The sequence below is a fragment of the Saccopteryx leptura genome, chromosome 11 (genome assembly GCF_036850995.1).
Source record: "Saccopteryx leptura isolate mSacLep1 chromosome 11, mSacLep1_pri_phased_curated, whole genome shotgun sequence".
Taxonomy (NCBI): domain Eukaryota; kingdom Metazoa; phylum Chordata; class Mammalia; order Chiroptera; family Emballonuridae; genus Saccopteryx; species Saccopteryx leptura.
Window position 1 is genome coordinate 40,237,529 of NC_089513.1, and position 14,353 is coordinate 40,251,881.

At 41.4% G+C, this 14,353-nt stretch overlaps 1 protein-coding gene across 3 annotated transcripts; it reads left to right on the forward strand.

Moving 5' to 3' along the window:
- Positions 1-1,585: 1,585 nt before the first annotated feature.
- AQP4 (aquaporin 4) lies at positions 1,586-13,947 on the forward strand. Of its 3 annotated transcripts, none has more exons than XM_066352523.1 (5): positions 1,586-1,821; positions 6,563-6,977; positions 8,867-9,031; positions 9,324-9,404; positions 12,697-13,947. In XM_066352523.1, the coding sequence occupies exons 1-5, from the start codon at positions 1,775-1,777 to the stop codon at positions 12,973-12,975; spliced, it is 987 nt and encodes a 328-aa protein (XP_066208620.1). In that variant the 5' UTR covers positions 1,586-1,774; the 3' UTR covers positions 12,976-13,947. The 3 variants fall into 3 exon arrangements, with proteins under 3 accessions (XP_066208620.1, XP_066208621.1, XP_066208622.1); XM_066352524.1 differs by lacking the exon at positions 1,586-1,821 and adding an exon at positions 3,482-3,526; XM_066352525.1 differs by lacking the exon at positions 1,586-1,821 and adding an exon at positions 4,462-4,531.
- Positions 13,948-14,353: the final 406 nt, after the last annotated feature.

Consider the following 14,353-nt stretch of genomic DNA (forward strand, 5'->3'; position numbering starts at 1 on the left):
AGCCCTTGCAAAGGTCTCCTCGGATTCACCTCACTGACGAACGGCAAGCTAAGTCAAGCATTTTGTTTCCTTGCTGGGGTTTTTTTATTGTTATTTTTATTTTATTCTTTTGGTGGTAAACTATACTTCTGGAATCCACTCCGAATTATAACAATAAAGCAACACTTCTTTTTTTTTTTTAACATAGAAAACTAAAGTTAATGAGGTGACACTGATCAATAAGAGTACATAGATTCCCGGTGACCATCGCTATAGTATTTGAACTATTGATTGCCACACCTCTTTGAAAAGGGAGCAAAGTCACCAAGTCACTGTTAAAACCCTTTGTTCTGGTGGTGGAGGTGGAGGAGGAGGTGGTGGTGGTGCCCCTGCTGTTGTTGTTCTGTTTATTTGTTTGTTTTTAATGAACATACTGATATGTGAGTGCTCTGGGGGAGTTCATGATGCTGCGATTCATGAAAAGCAAAATAAGATTTATGAGTTGCAATTGAATCTGCCCCTTCCCGCCTGGAGACACTTCCCGTCTGGAACTGGGCACTGCTGGCACTTTTAGTGCTTTTTGTTTTAGTTTTTAATCTCAGAACACATGAAGCAATATTAAAAGTTCCGAGGGCAAGGGTGAAAGACAGTCCACAAATTCCAAAGATACATATCAGCACCAAAGAAAATAGTATGATATAAGTGGTTTAAAAATTCAGAAGTGAAGTGTGTCAGTCAGCTAGATTTTGCTGAGTACTCTTGTCATTTTCACCTACCCCCTTTCATTTTCCTCCTCCATTCCTGATCTACAGCTTCACAAGACGACTCAACTAAAAACTCACAAGATTGCTTAACGTAAATGGCTGGTTTCAAAACAGCATGCTGTGTTACTATCTTCTCCCCCAAAGATCACAGACTACTCAGTGAGAATGTCAAGAAGATTTAATCAATAAATTGTTAGTCTATTTTTAAGTGAAATAGGTCCTTTCAAATTTACCAATAGGAAACAATTTCTAGATTCCAAATATTATTCGGCTCTCAGCCCAAGACAGTTCAAAACAGATCAGCTCAGGAGCTGTTGTTTATATTCACCGGGGTCCGCCCACCTCATCTTACTGCCCACAATCACCGGGCGTACATTACAGCTGCTTTGTTCCATTGTCATGACCTGTGTGCATCACCACCGATAATCCTATTAGAAATGTGTGTCTCTGTCCGAAGAAACACCAGGCAAGTAGTGGATTATTGCACAGGGCTGAAGATGTAGCAGAAGGCTCAATTACACCATCTGAAATCTATCAAGGACAATAAGTAATACCTAATAAGAAAAACTACCTCCAGCAAGTGAACGGTTAATTCTTGGTCAATTTTAAGCCACTCTGCTGAGTACTAACAAGTATATGAGTTGGTGCCAAAGAGGGTGGCCCTTTCCTTGATGGGAACAGCCATCCCTTAGGAACTAGACTGTCAACAGATTCTACCAGGGCGACGATCAGCCAGCCAGAAGAAACGGAAAGGTTCTGAGAAACTGTGGCAACCAAGTTTTGCTGGCACTTTATATAATGGTGAAGGGAACTGCTATGGCCGTGGAGAGAATGCTAATGAGCCTAAGTCAGCTTGCGAAGAGTGGACCTGAAAAAGATCCCCCCAATAACTAGCAGCCTCAGGGAGCACCGTGCTTCATGGACCCCCTGTGGATATGACCACAGCCTTCATTCACAAAGGAAGGACCTAAACACGGCAGCATTGCTCCTTGCGTTCAGCATTCATCAGCCTCACAAACGCTTCCGCCTCAATGTTCTTGGAGTCAGAGCAATTGCGTCTAGCGTATCTACCTAGAAGGTAAAAGTTTTCAAATTAAAAAAACACACACACATTTTGCACCTTTTAAAAAGTCTCATTCTAAAATCTGAATGGTAAACAGCTTTAGGAATCAATATAAACATTTCACATAAATGCACCCCTCCCCTATCACCAGAAGTTACTCTAACTCTCAGGGAGCATATTTTAAGAAGGTTGAAAACCCTGATGGACCATCAGCAGTGTGCAACCACATTCTTAAGGATATGATTTTGAATTTAATCTTTGTAATCTGACAATGCTGGAGACAGTAATAAAGTCCTCCTCCGAAGTTCACACTTAAAACTCTAATTACTCTTTCTAATGAGAGCTTTCCACCAAGTCTTTCTAATGAGAGCTTTTTCCAAGTCTCAACTGCCTAAATGAGATAAGAAAACAAAAACTTGTAACTGTGATGTGAAAGTCTAGCAGCTTTTGTCCTCTCTCCCATATGTCTTCCTTACCACACTTTATTCCAAAAAAAAAAAAAAATACTCTGACCTGAAATCAGACAAAGAGGCAGGACAGGGATGGGGACAATCCCATAGAAAGATGTGAGTTATCATCTCATTGTTGGGTTGAGCAGTAAGTTAATAAATGTTTATTGTATTATTAAAAAGTAAGTAATTAACTATTATAAAATAAGACGGCCATATACATGTCAGTGATGATAGACTGTCATAAACCAAGGGTTGTGATTATTCCAATTCTAAGCACCTGAGGTTTGTTTGAAAAAACAGTTAGATGGTGATGATTCTCAGACCTGCCAGAGTTTGCCAAATTCTTTAGTTGGAAATGCCTTCCTGGTCACACACCTGTGCAGGTGCACGGGGCCCTACATTTAGGAGGGCCCTACTCTGTGCTTAATGCCCTGTTATTGCAATCTTGAAACTCTGAATCAGTTTTGAACGAGGAATTCTGCACTCATATTGCCTTGGGTCCCCACAAATGACGTAGTCAGTCCTGTCCTTAGGTTTTCAGATATTAAATTTATCTACAATTCCCAGTAATTTTGGCCCTGTCCAACCTCTGTATTTTTTAATTTGCTACTTCTTACCCAACAATTATCATTAATATAACAACCAAGTAAGCATCCTGGAGATGTCTTATTTCCTATTTTTTCTTATTTTCTGTTGTCAAAATCAGCGCTGCCCAGGCTACAAATAGACCTGCATTTATCTATTGTGCTTAAAAATGCCACTTCTTAAATCAAAAACTTCAAATAAAAGCCATTGGGTATTTTGTCACTCAAAAATCAATGCACTGTGGCCTCTTGATTCATCTCAACTGCTGGATAATGTTCATCTGTATTCTCATAGTTGCCCAATTTCAACGACAACACACAACCAAACAAGACAAATCCTCAGCAATTTTTTTTTTATTTTTTTTGGTAGGGAGAACTCAGATAAAGATTTGGGGAAATCCCCATTTTTAAAGCTGGCCAGCTAAAGAAACATCATGTAAGCATTTTGTATTCCTGAAATGCCCTGTGTCCGCAGCAATCAGGTAGAGAAAAGTTCTTTCAAGTTCAAATATAACTTAGCGATTGCCACATGGGGCAGAATCTTTCCACCCCTAGACTCCAAAAACCCAATCAGACAAGTGGCCGTAATCTGACTCCCAGTGCACTGGGAGCTGCGGGCAGGCAATGAGAGCTGCACTCTGGCCAGGACGGTATGAGTGACAGACTCGCAGCAAGGCGGTGGGGGTAAGTCCTTCTTTGCCTTAAGGGAACAATGCTCAGGGCCAAAAGATGAAACTATGACTCTTTTATTAAAGAGAGATTTGTGCCTTCTCCGGTAGAATCTAGAAGGAAACTAGAGGGCAGGTGGGTAGTTCTTTAGATTTGAATAGTGGGCATATTCAAAAGACAGGCATAGAGAAGGTCAAGGAAAAGAGATGCTTTGTTGCAAAATCCCCCATATGTTCCAGATCTGTGAAAGCACAGAAAATGGCCCTATGGAGGTAAATCTATCTGCAGTATTTTTCATCAGAAAAATTACTCACTCAGGGGCGCAGCCATCCAGGACAGAATCAGGCTGGGTGTTCAGCTAGAAAGAAATGCATCCCTTTCAGTACAATCAGGGCACATCAACAAGCCCCCTTTGTTCCGGGGCAAAAGAAGCAAAAACAAATGGTGTTGATCCATTTCCAGTGAGTGTGAACATGTAAAGGAACATAGACAATAACAGCAGGGGGCTATGAGAGCCACTGCCGTGAGCACTTCTAAGGCCATGGATAGGTATGTGGTGCCAGAAATCTTGGGGGTTCACAGCCCACTGAGGCTGGTCATTGTATGTATTTCCTAAAAAAAAAAAATCTAAATGCATTTTTAAGAAATTAATTGATCTGTTTGATTTTAGAGGGATGGTCCTGATGAAAATTTGAAGCTGAAAGAGCAAGGGTTACTGAAATTAGGTCTCTAGAGAGGTAGGCAGATGGCAGATGGGTGAAAGAATGGGCAGGGAGAGAGAACCCAGGGAACCGGGGAAAGTGAGGGAAGAAGGGGTGTCGCAGGGAGGCGGCCTTTCCGCGGGGCCAGCCCCTCCCCGGGAGATCCCGTGCTGCTGAAAAGGAACGTGCGCTTCCTCCCACCGGTCCTTAGCTTTCTGCGTTGTCCATTTCCTTTTCCCCACTAAATCCGGCTGCAGAGGACCAGCACCTGTGACAGCACCTAGCCCCTTGCCATCCCAGCTGCAGCCCTGGGCTGCTGGTGAGTGCAGAAGCCGCCCTCATAACTCTTTTCTCCATTGTGAGTTGAGTTTCTCCCCCTTGGGAATATTTTTAATGCCTCTCCCAGGACACCTTCCCTGCACCACTCCAAATGCTGTTGTCTCTCTTCATTTTCTCTTCCTCCAGGGAGTGTGATGTCATTGCCCTCCCAGCTGGGGGGTTTGTAATTACACGATTCACTTGGAAGAGTTCGTTTGGGCAGCGGAAACTTGGGACAGGACTAGCTGTTCTCTCCCCCTCTGGGAGCACTTGAGCTTGGGCAGAAAGTGGGGTTCTCTTTCCAACGCTGAAGGAAAGCCGGTATCAAACCGGAGGCTGAGCTGAGCTCCTATAGGTCAAGAGAGAGTCCCCCTAGCCATTTTTGACACAGCATTTCCCCACTGTCCATGCAGAACCAAGGACTCCCAGCGATGGGGGGGGGGGGGGGTCTCACTCTCAGTAATTAATCAAGGGGTAGGCAGCAATAACTCTAATCTGTTAAAATACTTGGCTTTCTTGCCTAACTCTTTTTATAGTCCCCAGTCATTGGAGTCTCTGCTAAATGCTCTCCATACTCCTTCATTCTTGCTGCTATCACAGGCAAAGTCTTGAATAATGGACAAAAGGGGTACTTGCCCCCCCCCCAGGGGAATCCTACTCATTTCCAGTATGAGCAGCTGGCATTCATATCCCCAGACCCCATCTCTTCCCAGCTGCAGAGATCTGCAGACAGTAAAAGGCGAATAGATGGGAGGAAGAAGTCGGTGCCCTCCACGCTGTGGTTCAGTTCGCATCCTTCCCCCACCCCCACGCACACAAGCTTCCCCGGCTGGAGGCACTCCACGCTGTCTTCTAGGGCCAAGCAGCAGTTAGAGAAGGCCACCAAGAAGGCAATGAAGAAAAGCTGCTCTCCTCGGAGGCTTTGCTTCCGGGACCCCAGTGGCCCTGGCCCCACCCCCTTTGACACTCGCTGTCAGCCTTGCCGGCTGCTCCTGAGGGGCGGGCAGGGAGCCTGGGCGCTGCTTGCATACACCGGCCTCCAGGATCTTTGGGGGAGTTGATCTGAGGGGTAATGTCAGGGGCTGAGAGAGGGTTCAGCACAAGGAAGGACTGTCCCCTAACATTGCAAAAGCCCTGCGGAAGCCAGGATGTAGCCTTCCCAGGAGAGGCTGCGGGGGGGGGGGGGGGGGGGGGGGGATCATCGGCTGATCGGCCTCTCTATTTGTCCACCCGTCCACTGCCCCTGAGCCTGGCAACCGCCCCGGAGTGGTCTTTCTGCCCCGCCCCCTCCCCAGCCCTTTGAGAGGCCCTGGGTTCCTGAGGTCGACGCCACAGGTCTGGGCAGGAGTGCACAGCGTCCCTGGGGCTCCTCCCTCTGGCTGGGGAGAGGGAGGGGTGTCCCTGTCTCTGCTGAGGCCCAGCGTGACCCTATCGCCCCTGCCTGTCACCATTAGATCCCCTTCCCCCAATGAATTTACCTTCTGGAAAGACAAGTTCCCGCATTCCAGGCTTCCGAGCAGGCCTCCCCTGAATCCAGAGTCCCTCCTGGGGACAGTGGAGGGCCAATCTGTGCTCTATAAATCCTTCTGCAGAAGACCATTTGGAGCAATAAACGACAAAACTGAAGAAGACTTCCCTGTTTTATTACTTTGTGTTCAAAATATAAATGGCATATAAAAGCACATTGAAACATAACTTGCTCTGAGGGAATTACTAGAAAGTAAATATATTTTATTCTTAATTCTTTATGGAACTTGATTTTCTTCTCTAGTGACAATTCAGATAATTTTCCAGTGAAATTGAATTATCTTTTAATATTAAATCAAAGGAGACTAGAATAATTTTATTGACTATTGGTTAAGGAGATAATTAACTAATTACAGAGATTTTTCAGAAGCATTCTTTATTGGTAGCAAATAACTTTTGGGGGGGTCCTTTCCACAATAGAACAAGACTGCAGGCCTGGGGTCTTCACCTGAATTCATAAAACCCGGTTTAGTAGCTTCTGATGCTGACTTCGTTTCCTTTTCAGTAAGTGTGGAGCTTTGTATAAAAAAGAGACCGTCATGGTGGCCTTCAAAGGGGTCTGGACTCAAGCGTTCTGGAAAGCAGTCACCGCAGAATTTCTGGCTATGCTCATTTTTGTTCTCCTCAGCCTGGGATCCACCATCAACTGGGGTGGGACGGAAAGGCCCTTGCCTGTCGACATGGTCCTCATCTCCCTCTGCTTTGGACTCAGCATTGCGACAATGGTGCAGTGCTTCGGCCACATCAGTGGTGGCCACATCAACCCTGCCGTGACGGTGGCCATGGTGTGCACGAGGAAGATCAGCATCGCCAAGTCTGTCTTCTACATCGCAGCCCAGTGCCTGGGCGCCATCATTGGAGCTGGAATTCTCTACCTCGTCACGCCCCCCAGCGTGGTGGGAGGTTTGGGAGTCACCACGGTAGCACCTTTAGCTTTTATTTTCAAACTAGAACTTCAAGCTTCTTGCAGACTCTACTCAATGACACCCTGGTGGCCTGAGAGACTTTCTTAAAATTGCTAGTTTATTCCCAGGAAATTTCTGATGATTCTTTTCTTTTTTTTTTTTTTTTTTTTTGTATTTTTCCGAAGCTGGAAACGGGGAGAGACAGTCAGACTCCCGCATGCGCCCGACCGGGATCCACCCGGCCCGCTCACCAGGGGGCGACGCTCTGCCCACCAGGGGGCAACGCTTTGCCCACCAGGGGGCGATGCTCTGCCCCTCCGGGGCGTCGCTCTGTTGCGACCAGAGCCACTCTAGCGCCTGGGGCAGAGGCCAAGGAGCCATCCCCAGTGCCCGGGCCATCTTTGCTCCAATGGAGCCTCACTGCGGGAGGGGAAGAGAGAGACAGAGAGGAAGGAGAGGGGGAGGGGTGGAGAAGCAGATGGGCGCTTCTCCTGTGTGCCCTGGCCGGGAATCGAACCCGGGACCCCTTGCACGCCAGGCCAACGCTCTACCACTGATCCAACCGGCCAGGGCTGATGATTCTTGATAAGGGTGAATAAACTGATTCTGGCAACATTGTATGTATCCATATGAAGTCATGGTTTGCTATTGAGTGACTTGAATATTACTAAGTCTCAGTATCACAAAAATTGTGTTGCTTTTTCCACCTCTCTTTCTCTCCCATCCCAGTGACTATATACTTAGCATAGACATTTTTATTACAATTTTTATTGGTTCACTAGCAGAAATATGTTCATGAAATTTTAAATGATCTATGTCAAGGATCATGCTTAAAAAAGTAAATTGGCATTTGATCCTAGCTTGGTTCTTAGCTGATTAGAACTATCCCTTTGTTAGCTCAATATCAAAGTTGATTTTAAAAAGATGAAAAAAAGCCACACGCAGTTAAAATTTTAATTGAAATATATATTAATTAATTTAAATCTAATAAATGGATTTAATTATTGCCTTGTAAAATTACAAGACTCTCAAGAAACTCTTTTATAAGTTAAGTATAACAGTAGCACATACTGCTTTCTTTATAAAAAATAACATTCAACACAAACTCTTGCTTGGTCATTGTAAGAGTAATTATCATATTTTTTTGCTCCATAAGATGCACTTTTTCCCCCCAAAAGTGGAGGGGGAAATGCCCGTGCATATTATGGAGCAAAAAAATATGGTATTTTATTAAATATTTTAACATATCATTTAGTTCAGTTTTTTTTTTTTTTTCCTCCTTAAAACCCTAGGCGTGTCTATGGTCAGGTGCATCTTATGGAGTGAAAAATACAGTAATAATCTGTATGGCCCAAAATGAGTAGAACTTTACTCCTTCTTTTTGGAGAGGGCGGAGGTGGCAGTGTCTTAATTGGGAGTGGAATAGAAGAGGCAACCATCAGTTGTTTTTTTTTTCAATTACAGTTTACATTCAATATTATTTTGTATTAGTTTCAGGTGTATAGCATAGTGATTAGATGATCATGTAGTTTACAGAGTGATGATGCCCTGGTATTTCAAGAACCCACCTGACACCACACTTAGTTATGATATTACTGACTATAGTTCCTATGCTGCAGTTTACATGTCTGCAATTATTCTGTAACTACCAATTTATACTTCTTAATCCTTGCAACTTTTCCCCCCAGGCCCCAAACTCCTCCCTCTGTCAACCATTAATCTGTTCTCTGTCTATATGAGTCTGTTCTATTTTGTTTATTCTGTTCTTTAGATTCCACATATTAATGAAATAATATGTCAACCATCAGTTTTTACACAGATAAAATATGCTTTTCACAATGATATGTAATCATAAAAAAGTGTATTCTTGCTTCAACTCAGATGGAGTATTTTTGTCTTTCTAGGTTCATGGAAATCTCACTGCTGGTCACGGTCTCCTGGTGGAGTTGATAATTACATTTCAGTTGGTGTTTACTATTTTTGCCAGCTGTGATTCCAAACGGACTGATGTCACTGGTTCAATAGCTTTAGCAATTGGATTTTCTGTAGCAATTGGACATTTATTTGCAGTAAGTTTCCAAGCCTGTTTAAATAATTGATCTATTTCATTTATCCTCACCCTAGAGTTGGCCTGAAAATGTGTTTTACAGCTGAATTTTTTAGAATCCAGCCATGTCTGCCCATTTTAAATGGTTATTTTACTCACTTTTCAATGAGAAGGTTGATATGGCAGCTAGCATCTTGACAGTTCTCAGTTTTTTTGGTTAGTTACCATTGCAAATGGTAGCAAATTTCAATGAATGATACCGTCAGTAGACCTGTTTCAGCAAAGTCTAAAATTGTTTTTCTTTTTCCCTATAGATTAATTACACTGGTGCCAGCATGAACCCCGCCCGTTCCTTTGGACCTGCAGTTATCATGGGAAATTGGGAAAACCATTGGGTAACTATCATGTTGAGGACAATTACCCATGGAGCTCTTTTCTTTTTCATTGTTTTGCTCACTAGTTTCTTGTACTTCCTCCCAACCTTGACCCCCTTCCTACCTTATTACATCTTTCGTGAAGACTAAGGACAGACTAGCACAGATCTGCTTCAAAACATCTCATATCTATTCTGAGCCTTCAGGATTGTCATTTTTTAACCACTGCTCTGTGCATTATATCTGACAGGCTACAACAGAATACATTGTACAAGGAGGCTGCCTATATGGAACAAGTTAAAATCAGGACAGTGTAGTGAATATGGTTTTTAAATAATTGAAAGTAAAGCCTTCCTGGCAGTAACTTAAAACATACTTGCAGAAAAGAAGATGACGAAGAAAATAAATGCTTAAAAGCACTGCCCATAGTAAAAAGAGTTACCTTTTTTGTTTACAAAAGCTTGAACCCATACAATAGTATGCAAGTTGGAAGCATTTGAACTGCAGATGGTGAGAAGTAAATGGTGCAAATGTTTACGCTATTATCACTATAGTCATAGCCGGTGGAAAAACAAATGACTTTGAGAAAAGGCGTACTCTTCAGTCTCATGCCTAACCTACTTATTAAGGTGGTGGCAGTGCTTCCAGAGAGAAATGGTACCCATTTTTAAAGATCACAACCAATTTTATTTCAATTGTTTTTTACAGAAAGAAATTTAAATCCCTTAAATGAATAATATAGCATCTTTGAAGGCCACTCACACACTAACAATAAACAATAAAAATATAAGACATGAAAGCCAGCCTCAAATGGGGCTAACTTGTGTGTTATGAATGCTATTTTATAACTTTTAATTTGTAAATATAATAGAACGTCATTTGTGTTTTAATCTCATGTATACAGTGGTTATTCACCCATTTGACCATGGTATACATTGCAAATGAGAAGAAACTATATCACTTTGATGTGCATTCAGTTCTAAGGAAAATGTGCTGAGTTTTTACAAGCAATCTACTCTATTAAATAATAGCCTTTGAGTCAGTGTTCAAAGTCAGAATGTAGGACCCAGACAGGCAAAGACTCAGTCAACAATATTATCCATAGGATTGGTCATTTTGCCACTGATATTTCCAGATTTATGTCTCAAAAAAGTTGCCACATTAACAGGAATGGGAACTTTTTTATGGGCAATATATAGCTCTTATGGAAAACATACAACTTTAGTTCAACTTATTAAATTCAAACTATTTTTATAATTAAATTTAGAAAAAGAAAACTTCTAATTTAATTTAAAAGGACTTTAAAATGTGGGTGAAAATGTGTTCTTGTTAATTACTTGTTAGTTATGGTAAACTAGTGATAATTTAGAGAAGAAAAATTACTAGCCTATTGATTGGTTTAAAGTTTCCCCTTCTTGTTACTTTATAACAAACTTACTCCGACTGAAAGTGAATGTTCATTTTGTAGCAATGGTGTGTGAAATTTAGAACTAAGTTAAAGTATCTACAGATATAGGTAGATAGATGATAGATAGATAGATAGATAGATAGATGATAGATAGATAGATAGATAGATGATAGATAGACAGAGAGACAGACTAGAAATAACACCAAAATATTAACGACATAATTTTAGTTTTCTCTTTTATACTTTTCTGTATTTTTAAGGCTAAAAATTATTTACCTTTATATATTTTAAAAGTTATTTTACAGTATATTATGACCTTAGTTTGAAATAGCAACTTGAAATTCATATTTATTTTTGAGAACATGCAACTAGCTATTTCGTTCAGAAGTGCTTTGGGGAATTGTCGTGACAATTTAGCAGTCACTAGTCGCCCCTGTGGGACTCATAGCTTGTGGAGTAGAACATACTTAAGGAGATCTCACCAAGGGAACAAACAGTAAAGACATTCAAAGGAAGGATCCTTTGAAAGAGCAAGGAAAAGGTAAAGTCTCACATGGTTTCTTTTATGTTCAAGATAAGAAACTTGGTTCTTGTAACCATTCTACCGACAGTTTCCCTGTTGAGGATATATGTTCAGCTTTAACTTAAAGTTTAAACTTTCTTTAGATTTTAGATGCTGATATCCATTTCCAGAGGGTATTTTAAGCCAGAATCATTCATCACATTTTTTTTTCAAATGAGAGAAGTGCACTGAAGTAGAAAGCAGTATAATAGTTTAAAAAAGTGACCGTTGCTTAGCATGAAATCTTCAATAAGCTTCTTACCCTGTCAGAGTGCTAGTTTTTCACTAATAAAGAGAAAATAATAACAATATCTAACTCAAAGGATATTATTAGAATTAAGTGAGTTGATATGAGAAAAGTACTAAGGAGAGCTGGCTCAAAGGCATTGCTCAGTAAACAGGGTTTCTGTTGCCCAAGTGAATCTGTTGAATGAATGTCTAATATTTTACAACATCCATACATGTGGTCTAAAGAAAATGTTGAAGTTTATCGCAGACTCAGAACTTAATTCATTCTAGACACATAAGTAGCCTGGTAAAAGCTTCCGCATGTTGAATTTAAAATCCTACAGAATTGCTTGTTCATCCTCAGCTAACCATTATCCATAAACTAGTCCAGGGTTTTTCACCAACTCACCTTTGTAAGAATCATGTTCTGTGTGAGGGGGGGGGGGAGCATTCTGCAAGAAAAGTAATGAACAAACCATGAGGTTTTCAATTAAATCACCAAATTTTAGAGGTAAACGTGTAACATAAACGAAGAGGACTTATAGCCAGCCTAGTCAGGTGCATCTGTAATTTGTCTAGGGAACATGGAATGGAGCAGGTTACTATGCAATTGGAACCATTCAGTACTTTACAAGCACTTAAATAAATTTCCATTTAATCCTGACACCCTGTGAGGTATGCATTATTATTATCCCCACTTTGCAGATGAAGAAATTAAGGTTTAGGAAGTTAAGAAACTAATGCAAGCGTTCACTACAGCTAAGCAGTAGAGTTGGGATTCCATGTACTGAATGACGAAACTCCAAATGATATCATCTGTACTATGACTGTGATTATGCAGAAAATGAATGTAAGATGGCAACATTAAGAAAATGATAAGTACTTTCCAGAAATTCTTTTTCTATTTTAGTTGAAGAATTCTTATGTCTCCTTAATATGCAGTACCACCAAAGAGGAGCTATCTTTACTTTAAGCATTATCAGAAAATGGTCATTTTACATGACCCATGCACGTCCTTCTCTTAATTTAAGCAAGCTAAATTCTATATTCATGAGATATTCAAAGGAATAGTTTTTCTCTACTTAAACTACATATCTCTTTTATTTTTCCTTCAGATATATTGGGTTGGACCCATAATAGGAGCTGTCCTTGCTGGTGGCCTTTATGAATATGTCTTCTGTCCGGATATTGAACTCAAACGTCGCTTCAAAGAAGCTTTCAGCAAAGCTACTCAGCAAACAAAAGGGAGCTATATGGAGGTGGAGGACAACAGGAGTCAGGTAGAGACGGAGGACTTGATCCTAAAACCTGGAGTGGTGCACGTGATTGACATTGACCGGGGCGAGGAGAAGAAGGGGAAAGACCCATCAGGAGAAGTGTTGTCTTCTGTATGACTAGAACAAAGCACTGAAAGCAGACAAGAACCCTTAGAACTATCCTCAGATTTCCTTCCACCCATTAAGGAAACAGATTTGTTATAAATTAGACATGTGCAGGTTTGTTGTTTCATGTCCTATTACTCAGCCTAGATAATAAGTATTCCATTATTTACCAAGGAGGAATGAAAGACACCTATTGTGAATTCCAAATATAAAAAAGAAACATTTTTAAGTATCCCCAAAGCATTTATGTACCTAGTGTATCTAGTTGCCACTCATTAATAATCAATTTAAAATGTGTCTCAAGGTTTGGTTAAATCTTGCCTGACAGAAAATATAGACAAACCTATCAGCTCATTCTTCCTCTACCAAGAAATTGGTATTGTCAATCCTATAAATTGAGTATTTATTCCATTCTATCAAGTTTGTCGATGGCAAAATACAGAATGTTACAGAGTCATGCACATTTAAGAAAGGAAATATAACAAACTTTTTTATGGGCAATCCCTTATTTACAAACTACCTCAGAAAAGGAATATATCAAGAAGGGTCATTGCTAATAAATTCTTTCCACTTATATTTCAAATACCAAACTTTAAACCCAAACTCCAATTTAAAATATTCTTTCCTCCTCCTCAATGCCCAAGGTAATGTGAAACTAAAACCCAGAAACTGGAAGAATGTTCAGAAACCCTGTATATTTATTAGTTCCACCTAATAAAACATCCAAATCATAAAAGACACCTAATTGAGATTCTGGACAAACAGATTCATAAAATCTTATAAGGGTGGGGAGAAAGTTATCACCACACAAAAATCATAAGGAAAAAGGAAATCTGAACTCTGGTGAGAAATAGCTGTCCTGTTTTCAGTGCACATCCTCAAACCCATCACATGAGGTTAACAATCTATACTTTTAACCACTTAACTGCTTTGCTTATTTTTTTTTTTTTTTCATTTTTCTGAAGCTGGAAACAGGGAGAGACAGTCAGACAGACTCCCGCATGCGCCCGACCGGGATCCACCCGGCACGCCCACCAGGGGGCGATGCTCTGCCCACCAGGGGGCGATGCTCTGCCCATCCTGGGCGTCGCCATGTTGCGACCAGAGCCACTCTAGCGCCTGAGGCAGAGGCCACAGAGCCATCCCCAGCGCCCAGGCCATCTTTGCTCCAATGGAGCCTTGGCTGCGGGAGGGGAAGAGAGAGACAGAGAGGAAAGCACGGCGGAGGGGTGGAGAAGCAAATGGGCGCTTCTCCTGTGTGCCCTGGCCGGGAATCGAACCCGGGTCCTCCGCACGCTAGGCCGACGCTCTACCGCTGTATTTTTTTAATTTATTGGAAAAACTGGGGGTTTTGTTTGTTTGTAACTTTGGTTATCTATATTTAAACTTT